The sequence below is a fragment of the Psammomys obesus genome, unplaced genomic scaffold, assembly GCF_907164565.1.
Source record: "Psammomys obesus unplaced genomic scaffold, mPsaObe1.curated_primary_1811, whole genome shotgun sequence".
In the NCBI taxonomy this organism is placed as follows: Eukaryota; Metazoa; Chordata; class Mammalia; order Rodentia; family Muridae; genus Psammomys; species Psammomys obesus.
Window position 1 is genome coordinate 8256271 of NW_026587216.1, and position 12761 is coordinate 8269031.

The 12761-nt window shown below is 36.3% G+C and overlaps 1 protein-coding gene across 1 annotated transcript in view; it reads left to right on the plus strand.

Moving 5' to 3' along the window:
* Positions 1-11169: 11169 nt before the first annotated feature.
* The window catches only part of LOC129673668 (potassium/sodium hyperpolarization-activated cyclic nucleotide-gated channel 1-like), a 147906-nt gene continuing 146314 nt past the window's right edge, over positions 11170-12761 (plus strand). Inside the window, exon 1 of the mRNA XM_055603559.1 lies at positions 11170-11441. Within this exon, the coding sequence (XP_055459534.1) occupies positions 11170-11441 (272 nt within the window). The remainder of the gene's footprint in view (positions 11442-12761) is intronic.

Here is a 12761-nt window from a genome sequence, read left to right on the forward strand (position 1 = left end):
GTAGCTGAATAAGAAGACTTTGGAGATACCCTGAAATGAAGATTGGACTTTCTGCAAGGAACCCAATGACTCTAACCAGAAGGAAGCAGCTAAAGAGGACTTTGCCCCATCTCTCCACAAACTTTCTCTCTCCTACCTGATGTTGGAGTGTTGGAAGGGATAACGTTTGTACAGGGAGAAAGAGGCAGCAAGAAACATCAACAAGGTAGTTAAAAACTGGTGCCAAGGCAGTATAAAACTTGCCCTTAACTGAACTTCCATTCTTAATATAGCCCTCTTACTTATAGATACGATTAAATTTTACAAATAGCATAGGGCATTATTTATGATCCTGTCAGTGTCATATTTTAACTTTATAACTTTCAATTCTTCCGAACATAAATGGTGTTTATTTAATTCAGTGATTGAAAATTTTATTATAGCTACTAGTCTAATACATTTGATCTTCAAAGGCATTACTTTGAGCTACATATATATTCTCTATGTTTACTTCGGTGACACTCCTGGCTGCATATTGTTCCCTTTGAATTCCGGGCCAGTAAAACATTGGCTCATACTTGGCTCATTTAAGAAGATATTAAAATTTCTTGGATAACTTAACAGATACTGATGAGGCCTGAGTAACTGCCTGTGAATTACAGAATGTTCAGAATATTGAGTTTGTGTTTCTCATTTACTAATGGAACTGCATTGATCTAGGGATTTCCTCGGGTAGAATGGAATAGCACAAGTTCATTAATTTTATAAAATTTTAGAAAAAATATCCCTACTGGATAATTATGCCTTTTCTCATTTACAACATGAATATTAGCATTGAGGAATTTGTGAAGCAACAATAACCCTTGTCTTTTATGGCCAGAATTTCTTCTCTGCTCAAGAGATTTTTTTTTTAAATGAGCAATAGGGATTTAAAGGCAAAAGCCCTGATTGTTAGTGATGAAAATGTTATTTAATGGAAAACTAGGCCTTTGGCAGCAACTTCACTGGGAAAATGGATGTGACTTCAAAGTTAGACTTTATACATATGGTGAGGAAATAAATATCATTGTGAAGCAAGTAGACACTCCAATAAGGTCTACTGAAGAGAACAATGTGCAGCATTAGCAGACAATTGCTCAAGTGGAAAAACATGCACTTGGAGATAATAGAACCAAGAGATGAGAGTCCACAATTCAAGAATTAGGTGATAGAAAATCAGAATGTAATTACTTTAAATACATAGGTTTTCTAACAGAAAGGTGTTTGAACAAGACTGTTTTTATAGTATTCTCATACATGAAGATTTAATCAGTTGCAGAAAATGAGAGGTTCCAGTGTTCATTTTAGACACAGATAAAGTGCTAATTGATAGGCTATGTGTTAAGGATATGGATCAGATGACCAGTGTCTTTCTATCTTCCTCATTTCCTGCAAAGTCCTCATTTCTTCTTGTCTTTTGCTTGTCACTCTTTCCTGCCAAAGTCTCCTTTGTAATACTGTGTGATATAACAAGTATGTGTTCGCTAGTGTATTGAAGACAGAGATGCGACTGGTTAAGTACTGCTGGAGCCCTGATGTCACATTAAAGATAAAACATCAGTTTTATCTTTATAACAAATTTAGAAAAGTATTTTAAATATGAAGATCAGTTTCCATCAGTAGTTACTCCCGGCCCCATAACCGAATCCATTTTTCTTTCATCGTGTATTACGTCACCTGCAACTCCTCAAAAACTTTCCCCAAATGTTTACTAATGATTGCCTTCACACCACACTGTAAAAGTCACCGTCTCCCACCTGTGTTCTGCTCCTGTGGAGCAGTTCCTGTCAGCTGCCACTGGGAGGTAGCACATGTATTCTGTTTCTTTTACTCTAAGAGTAAAGTTAAAAATAATGAAATATTGTTTGATCTGTGACATTCTAAAAAAGCTAAGCAACAAAAAGTCTCACACTTGAACTCAGGTACGGTTGTGTGCCTCAGTTAGAAAACAGCATCCGGTGAAAGAGTTGGTTTATAGCCCGCATTTATACCCCAGGGAAACAGGCTTCTGCTCTGCATAGATGCTATTATGGTAGACATTAAGATGCTATTGCTATTTAAGTGCACCTTGTGGAATTTCAGACTGTGCATTTAATGAGAATTCATATTAAGTGAATATTCCGTTCACAGCTCACTATTTCCGTGTTTCTTAATGCAGAAATTAGGCTCAAAGCATTGTTTAACCTTAAAAATCTAGTCCTGTTAAAAGTGTCAGGATACTGTGAAAGAGGTAGTACACGGTTCTGATGTGCTAGATGTGCTGGGGGGGAGCTCCCCTTTTCTGAGGGGCAGAGGAGGGAGATGGGGGAGGAGGGAGGGATTGAGGGATAAGGAAGAGAGGAAGGAGAAGGATAAGACTGAGATGTAAAAAGAATAAATAAGAAACAGTGTATATTTTAAAAGTGTCCCCTATTTTGAATTATTGCTAATATTAAATTTGTCAGATAAAATTCTGTTTCTCAAAGGAATTATGGCTAGTTTTGGCTAACGATGAATTCTCTCTCTCTCTCTCTCTCTCTCTCTCTCTCTCTGTGTGTGTGTGTGTGTGTGTGTGTGTGTGCATGCATGTTTGTAGACCAGAGGAATACATTGGTGCCTCCTTCTATCACGCTCAGTTTTCCTCGAGGCAGAATCTCTAGCTGACGCTGGCGCAGGCTGGTTTTCAGAGAGCCTGGCTGGCTGTCCAGCAGGTCCCAAGGTCTTCCTGTCTGTGTTCCTCTCCGCTCACATCTACCCTCCCCCTTCTCCCCTCTCCCCTTATTTCTACCTGAATCCCACCTCAGGGCTGGTGTTACAAGCATAGAGAGTCCAGACCAGAGTGTTGTGTGGCCCTTCAATAGCCGCACTCAAATGATGATGTTCACCTATCAAGCCCTCTGCTCATTGAACCACTGCCCTAATGTTGAAGTCTAGGAAGGTTACTTTTTAACAACCAGCTACAACCAAGTAATATGCGGAATGAGAGAAAAGCTGCAAAATTATCCGCCATAAATTTCTTCAGAAAAGGATAATATTACTTCATCAAAGACATGTCATTCATATATACTGTGTGTATCCTCAAATTAAATTAAGTCTCAATAAAAACAGATTCTTAATATTAAGTATTGGGAATTTTTACATAATAGCCAACACAAACCACCTTTCCGCAAAACAGAAAGAAAAGGAGGAAAGTACTGTTTTTCTGGTTGCTTGATGAGAAATATTTTACATTAGCCACAATTAAAGAATTTAGTGTCAAAATAAGATCTTTCCTTTATATTGACTTGGTTTCTGAGAACACAAAGAAAAATTACATGTTCTGAACATTAAATGTAAACTATATTTCTATTTTTTTTTGCTCGTGTTTTTGTAACATGTAGACCTTTTTAAGATAGCGAACCTATATTAAGAAAAACTGGTTTTTTGATGTATCACATACAGTGATTTGGAGCCTGTTAGAAAAATAGAGGAGATTATTCCCCCTCTCCCATGGTTAGTCAGCTCATTCCACAAACCTGACTGTGAGATTATGAGAGTATCTCAATGTAGCTCTTAGCCCATGCCTGTCACATCATCCTAAGCTACTAAGAGCCAAGCAAATGATCACCAGACACAGAATGGCAGCTGTCTTAACTAACCAGGATAGTTAGTTACTCACTAGTTAGTCTAAACTCTCGGTTCTTGGAGAAAATACACTGACGTTTCTGGCACATTGATAAGAAAGGGTTCACCCTCCAATAACCTGCAGACTCCCACCCTTATCAGTTGCTCAAAGGCTTACTAGAGCACTGCTCAGGATTGCTAGATTCCTATAACAGATCAAGGTCTAGCTACTTTGAACAGGAAGGTTGTTTCTCAGGACCTCCAGGCAAGCTGAAACAAGCTTGTAGGTAGAGCTGCCACAGCATTTGGGAAAGTAAAGCAATGAAACAGAAGCCTTTTATTCCTGACCGCAGGGCACCGAAGTGGAGTCTAGCGAACATTGTGTGTCTACCCAGTTCTCATCTTGAGACCTAGTAGCCTAGAGAGTGATGAGCCTATAACAGGGAGGACAAAGAATCTTATTTTAAATTAAATTTTTATTTTTTTATATTAATTACAGTTTATTCACTTTGTATCCCAGTTGTAGGCCCCTCCCTCATTCCCCCCCAACCCACCTTCCCTCCCTCATCTCCTTCCATGCCTCTCTCCAAATCCACTCATAGGGAAGACCTCCCCTTCCATTTGACCCTAGCTTATCAGGTCTCATCAGGACTGTCTGCATTGTCTTCTTCTGTGGCCTGGCAAGGCTGCTCCTCCCACAAGGGAAGGTGATTAAAGAGCCAGACACTAAGTTCATTATGCAAGTGGGTTCCCTAGTAAGGGGATCCCACCTGGATACTGAGCTGCTACTTGGATCTGAGCAGTGGTTCTAGGTTATAGCCATGAATGGTCCTTGGTTGGAGTATCAGTCTCAGAAAAGACCCCTGTGTCCAGTAATTTTGGTTCTGTTGCTCTCTTGTGGAGCTCCTGTCCACTCCAGGTCTTATTATCTCCCATTTCTTTCATAAGATTCCCTGCACTCTGTCCAAAGTTTGGTTATGGGTCTCAGCATCTGCTTTGATACACTGCTGGGTAGAGTCTTTCAGAGGCCCTCTGTGGTAGGCTCCTGTCCTGTTTCCTGTTTTCTCCATATTCCAGTGACCATCCCATTTGCCTTTCTGAATGAGGATTGAGCATCTTACTCAGGGTCCTCCTTCTTGGTTAGCTTCTTTAGGTGCACATATTTTTGTAGGTTTATCCTATATTATATGTCTAGTATCCACTTATAAGTGAATATATACCACGTGTGTCTTACTGCTTCTGGGATACCTCATTCAGGATGATCTTTTCTAGATCCCACCATTGGCCTGAATATTTCATGATTTCCTTGTGTTTAATTGCTGAGTAGTATTGCATTGTGTAAATGTACCACAATTTCTGTATCCATTCCTCTGTTGAGAGACATCTGGGTTCTTTTCAGGTTCTGGTTATTACGAATAAAGCTGCGACAAACATGGTTGAACAAATGTCCTTGTTGTATACTTGAGCATATTTTGGATATATGCCTAGGAGGTATAGCTGGATCTTGAGAAAGTGCTATTCCTAATTGTCTGAGAAAGAAAGAAAGAAATGCTTGAAGTAGCCAGGAAAATGTTGGCATTGTGAGTTGCTGAAATATGCTATAGGAGCACATGTTTTTGGTGGAACTTCTCTTTAGTACCATAAGTCTTTAGCTTATGAAAAGAGTGTGTTAAGTAATCAAACCGGTGGCTAGGATTGGAGAGTGGCATTATTTGGAGTCTAAAGTCAGGAATTTTAAGCTATTGACAATCAATATTAATAACTGGCAACCTGACAACAAAATCACTGTAAACTGCAGCTTCAGTGCAGAAAATCTACCCACTACTCTCATTATAAAATCAATTATCATAGCTATGGTTTAGCGACAGACAGTATCTAGGCCATTTACCATGTTCATAATGTACCCTTGATGCAAAGGAGGCTGATCAAGAAAATGTCTGCCTTTTATTTCAAGGAAGCCTAACTCATAATGTGGTAATTTCCAAACACAAGAAGAGCATTCAATATTGCTGCATGAACCAAAGATATTCCAAGTGATCACTAGAATAGGGTGAAGTGTGTGTATGTGCTGTGTATTGGGTTGTGCCTGTGATTGTTGTGTGTGTGTGTGTGTGTTGTGCATGTGTGCCTTGTGTTTGTGTTGTGTCGTTCCAGTGTGTGTGTTGTTTATTGGGTTTTGCCTGTATGTATTGTGTATTGGGTTTTGCCTGTGTGTATTGTGTATTGGGTTGTACCTGGGTGTGTTGTGCATTGGATTGTGTCTGGGTGTGTTATATGTGTGTATTGTGCATGTGTGTTTCTGTGTGTAGTGTGTATTGGGTTGTGTCTGTGTGTTTGTGTGTATGTGTGTGTGTGAAAGGGTCCCCAAACTTGCTGTCTGTGGTGCTTCTTATGCAATTAAATATTTTTTATAATTTAAGCAAATATATAAAACCATGAATGATAAATAAATGACATTCTTAAAAATCAGACAACATTGTAGAAATGATGAAAGTGAGCATCTTTTAAAATGCTATTAAGTATAGCTGGAAAATCATTAAATTCTGAGAAGACTGTAGTCAGACTGCTTCTCAAGTATTTAGTTTAGAATTTGATCCCTTTTTAAAGGAATCAAAATTTAAAATCAATGTAGATAGTTCATTATGGATATGGACAAGGACGGAAAGAATAAGTTACCTTGGTCAGCAAATTCATATTTAAAGCATAGATGTGAGCCTTTATATCAGCTAGCATAAATTGCCTGAGCTAGTCTGAAATTTAGAAGAAAGTAACCATTATACTCAACTCTAGAGAAAGGATAGTCTTTTATGAAACTGAAACTAAACTTGAAGAGATATTATTGCTATAATTAATTCATCGAGAAGGTCACAAGACAGCATACTTTATTTTTTAATTATTTCTTTGTATTTTTTGGACAGGGTTTCTCTGTGTAGTCTTGGCTGTACTGCACACACTTTTTAGACAAGGCTGGACTCTAATTCACAGAGATTTGCCTGCCTCTGCCTCCCAGAGTTGCTGGGATGCACCACCACCAGCTGGCTTTCTTTGAATTTCTGTAATTCCCCAAATTAATCTTGATTCCTCCAAAGAATTAGATGGCACCATCAATATGTCCTGATAATTAACATTACAGATCTAACTTGGCTACTTCTCTTCAGTTACTTTGTTTACAATCCAGGCATTTAGCCATACCAAATATTAGAAAATAAATGAAACAGCATTCTCCAACTGTTAATATTATTTTTGTCAAAATTTCAAATGTAAAGTGAACTAAGAAATAAAAATTACTGCATAGTAACATTTAATTCAATTCTGCTTGTAAGAAAAATTAGCAACTTTAAAAATTTGTCAACTATACTTGGTCTGCATTGGTTTAATTAGTTTATATTTTTATGAAACAATATTGTAGCTAATTATATTTTCTGTTATCACATTTTACACTTTCAAGATTTATACTGTACAAGCTATTTGGTTTCAGTTTTGAATATATCATTAGGCTAAGATACCGCCCAAAATAAATGTACAAATTAGATGCCTTCTACTTTACATAACCTGGGCTTTTGGGACACATGTCTCATGTTGTTCCCTTCAGGACAATTATTCTGATCTTGTACCTCAGGATGCGAATGCTACCTTGAACACACAGCAGGAACTTCCCCTTAGAGTTTCTTCTGAAGTTCATCCGTTTTCTCACGTCCTGTCATGTCCTCAGTCTGACATATTCAACCTTGCTGAGTATCAGTGGTGCTTTAGGGTCTGAGTACAGACAATCCTGCCTCAATGGCTACATTCTGGATAACAGTTGAGTACAATTCATTGTGACCCCATTTTAACATAAAGTTCTCTGTTCCTCGCTGCCCTGATGTTTGTAACTGTTTCAACTAGAGTTCTTTATTTTCTATTCATCTCTCTCAAATTCAAATAGCTACAATTTCCGGGACTGAACTGCCTCTGAATATAACTATTAATTCCTTTTGGATCTCTGTATCATTTGTCATCTTCTTGTAGCACTCTGATATATTTGCTTTCCAATTTGCTCTTGTTTAGCAGCCCATATTTCTTAAACAAATTGACTATATTTTGTCATTTCTAAGGTGAGTGCTATCTGTTATATCTTAACATTTTTATCAGGCACTAGTACATGAAGCTTCATACAGCAGAAAAACAACTAGAAACTGCATAAATAATTTGTAATTTTCTTTTCTTGAATGGCAAGGGCTGACAGGTGCACAGTGGGTGGGCATAAAAGTTGAGCAACCAGAATTCTATCTCCTATTTTTTTTTTGGTAGTGTGATGGACACTTTTGTATGTTTACCATTTTAAACTTTTTATTCCTTTATAAAAAATACTCTTTATGTCTCCTGAAATTTCTTCTTCTACAGCTTTGTTGGTATATAATTCATTTGCAATGAAGTCTACATATGTAAGTAAAAATAAACATTCATATATACACATTAGTGTATAAATTTATAATGTATCAATTTGTATATAAATGTATACAAATTAATGCATAAAATATGTTAAAATTAATTAACACAACTGTTACTCCTAAAATATCCATCATGTTTCTTTATTATACCATTCTTTTGACTCCTGGCCATCTCCTATTAAGGAGATTTTGTTCATGTGTTTTAATAAGGTAAAATTATTTTCCATTTTCTAAACTATCTAGAAGTAGTGAGATCCAGTGTATATACTTCTTAGTATTTTTTTTTTTAATTCATCACCACAATTTTGAGGTTTTCTCTGCAAGGTTTGCAAAAGTAGTAAATTTCTTTGTGCTCCTGAGTAACACCTCAATATATGGTTGTATTGCAACACTTTTAGGCATTCATCTATTGGTCAATATTTGAATTGCTATCAGTTTGAGGTTATTACAAATAAGGTTTTTATGAATATTCACACAAAAGGCTTCTCATGAACTTAGGGGTTTTTGTCTCTTGAGATAATATATTGTATGTGGTGAATATATAATTTTTGGAATAGTAATTCAACATTCTTGTTACAATGTATTTTGTATTATAATATGCAATAGACCATATTAAAATATAAGTATAAATATCAATGTTTTAGGTTTAGTTGTCTAAAATGATTGCACTATATTTCCCTTGGCATGACATGGGAGCCCTTACGGCTCTTTTTCCTCACATGTGTTTGGGATGCTCAGCATTATGCAGATTTTATCCTGTGTTTTCTTTTAGCCACTTCTTATTTTCATTTTTTCTCACGTTTATTTAGAGTAGTAAGATTTTGTCTATAATATTGTAGTAAGGCTTCCATTTATGTTGGATGATTATTTCAGGTTATCATTTTAAAAGCTTTGCATTTGAAATCGTAGCTTCTCTGGGATTTGATAATGTTATGAGTGTTTATTGAGGTTATCTTCCCATAAAATACATTTGTTTTAATGTTAGTTCAACTCATTTTATTGTCTTTTTGTTTTTGGTAAGAAATGCATCCATCTTACTATAGGGAGATACAAATGTTCGTAGGTATTTACACAGTGGGTTTGTGCTGGTAATGAGAATAGGGTCTAGTTAATAAGATCTCTAGTTTATAAGCAGTTTTTAATAGATATAATGGCCTACTGTGGGTGTATAGATAGACAAAAGAACAAATATTTCCAAATAAAGGAAATGTTTCATCTTATAGCCTCTGAGGCCTTTGTCACACAACGTGGCTCAGTGAATATAAAACTGATGAAGATGTTAAGTTGCTCTTGGAAAGGATTTGTGGCCATGTAGTTAAGTGTTCACTTTGGGGAAAGCTTTGATGATCATTTGGTTATCTCCCCTCTGATTTTCTGAACAAGTAAAACAATACAAGCTGCTTCCAACCAGAAAAAGTATTTTAAATGTTATATTTATGACAGAAATAGACTATATATATATAAAGGTAAAATTATTATTAAATATAGATACCCTAGTAGAAAAAAACAATGACACATTTACTCCACAGATGCTCCAATGCATATCCTAAAGTGACTCTTTGAATAGCCAAACATTGTAGGAAAATAAAGCCCAATTGCTGAAAAGAGAACTGATCGCTCTTCCCCAGGAACTGTTCTTAGTGCACAACTGAACAAGATGACACAAGTCACCTGGGTTCTTACACTAATTACATTAGTGACAATCAATAAATCTCAAGCATTGCTAGCCCTCTGAAGTAAGTAACTTCTGGAATTAAAGAATTTCTATTTCATCAATATGCTTGATGTTGAAAACTGTGTATGTGTGATATCTAATTGACAGCTTCAGCCTCTGTCAAAACCTTGTTACCTTAGTGACAAATTCATCTTAAACCTAAACCTAGTGCATCTTGTTATTGGGAATTTTTTTTAATCAAATATTTTTTGGAAGAGAAAAAGAAAGCTCTAATGACATCCACCAGAAGATAAGTAGACTGTTGAAAAGTTGACGTTTTGTATTATATCTTAGCACATTATTAGAATCAAATATAAGCTTGATCTCATACCATTAGGGATCAGTAACAAGTGGCTAGCTAATTAACTCACCTATCACTCACTTATAGCAACAGTGTATAAATGCAAAGTGCTCTAGTCTGGGGACCATACTTAGTTTTCTAACTTTTCATAATGAGCACTGATAATTCAGACCTATAGATGTTCTATTTTACACATAAACTCTTCTTTTACTGGGATTTATATATTTTAGTTCTCAAAAGTTGCTATTGTAACATGGACTGTTGTCATTATCTTAATAAATGTACACATTTAACTGAAATTTTGTGAATGATGGTAATAGAAAAGAGTTTATTTATGCAATGATGGAAAATATAAGGGTTGTGGGTTGAGACTGAATGAAATTAAAATCTCAGCTCCTTACCCTGACATGAAACTTAGTTTAATTGAATGTTGGAATCAAATCACTGACCTCCATGGCTTCAGCTTGTCTGTGTAATGTGAGCTGCAGCACATGGCTACTGAATAATGATATATAATAATGCAGTGCCTAGCATTGTGGACTCTCAATAAAATGAGACTAAAATGGTGTCATTTTGTCCTTTTACACATTATTATTTAACTAGTGTTGGAATGGATAGCGAGAAATATCTGAGAGTTTTGCTTCCAGCTTAAATATCTGGCATGAAATTATGCATGCAACAATGAGACCTTCTCTCATACTTTAAAGAGAAATCTATTCTGGGAACAGATCTGTTCCCAGATCTAGAAAGGGTGTTAAAGCAATTGTTGTCATACAGGAATTTCTTCTAATAAATTGAGTTTACATGGTGGAATGGGAAAACATGGGTTACGAAGCATAAGCAGTAAAAAATAAATCCGAGAAAAAAATAAGGGGTTTTTCCATAAACCTGTCTTTTTTCCTCATGCTTCAGATATTATTACATCCTAAGACTGTAGGGTAATTCAATTTATGCAGATTATATTGTATACATAATACATATACACATAAAGCTATAGAGGTGCATATGTGTATGTATTTGACCATTTTTCCATTTCCATTTTTCATGTGCGTGTACATGTGGAATCATTGCATGCATGTATGCTTTTTTATGTGTGTGGGTTGCAAGCATGTGCATGCAAGTGTATGGGTTCGAATGTGTGGGTGCAAGCGTGTGGCTGCAAGCGTGTGGGTGCGTGTGCATCTGGTGAAGGAAGGCTAATCCTGGGAATCATCCTCTTTTTCTCGTCCACCTTATTGAGAAAACTTCTCTCATTCAAACCCAGAGCTAGGCAACTTGTTCTGCTGATCCTGTGCTTCTTTCTACAAGGTTGTAATTACACTGCAGATGTCTTCCACGCCCTCTCTGCACTTAGGCAGGCTTCTGCAATCCGAGTAAGTCTCCTCACGCTTCTGTCGTAAGCGCTTCAGGCTTCTCCTCAGTCTCCATTATTATTTTTTTTTAAAACATCTCGAGATGTAAGATACCTCATGTTTTTGTTTTTTTTTTTTTTAACTCCTTATTTGTTGTTCACTTTACAACCTGACTTTACTCTCATCTCTTAAAAACCTGGTCCTAATAAGCACACACACGTACATACAGATAAACATAAAGAACCAGCCTGAGTTTAAAATAACAACTTTAACAGCCTATTGGGAGCACTTAAAACTCGAGAGGGCTGTTCGCTCTGATTGGAATTACTATGACCATTTTATCCCAAGTTAAACTCTACTGTGGTACCCTTGGCTGAAACTCCCAGTGGCTGTACAAAATACTGCTCTGGAGCACCATAAAGCAACTATCCTGGGCACCATAGCAATACACACTTACAGTCAGAAAACTGCCTATTCAACTATAAAAGGGGATTTTATTTGAATAAGATGCAGCCTTGGAGCTTTCTCTTTCTAGGTAGGGTTTGTGGATGTGCACATGAGAGAGCCACAAACCAAACCTGACAGAAGGGCTCTATTTGCCCTTCCTTTCTCAAAAGGGCTTTGTGCTGTAAAGAATTTCAGCATTGGTGCATGAAACTCAGAAACAGTCAAATGACTTCATGCATTTAACTTCTATTCTGGCTCAGGGATTGCTTAAAGCAGATGAACTGCAGGTCGTAATATTCATAATCATACTGTGAATATTTTGATCGCTATTATGCCATGAACAAATTTAAGAACTACTTTCTCCCTCCGAATCAAGGCAATTCAAATGCTATATTTGCCAGCAAATATAATTTTAGAAATCATTAAAATTAATGAAGTCATAATTTCAAACAATAGAAATATTCGCTGCAATTAATTTATTTTTAGATCCATAGAAATAGATTTTTATATTCGAGAGTGTCCTGATATTCTCATTCCCTTAATTGTGGGCCAATGATAGCAAGGGATTTTGCCATGTGACTAGTAGTCATATTTTTCTTCCTTAACCTAGCCTTCCCATTCATTTGATGTGGCTGAGCAATCAATAAGTTCTGGTGTTTTCCTTCTCTGATAGAATGGCAATAAAATTGTCTAATGGTCTGCTTTAAAACATTTTGAACAGGAAAACTGGATTGTATATGAGATTAGGTCATACATTTATTTAAACTGATATCTAGATAGTTTTTCTTTGTCTTTATTTTATTTTACTTTCAATGTTTAAAACTCAAATGGCTAATTAAAAAAAAAATGTTTTTCTTTCCTCCCACTCCCGATTAACTTATAGCACCCGTGTGACTATACCCTGACATCAGTAGTTG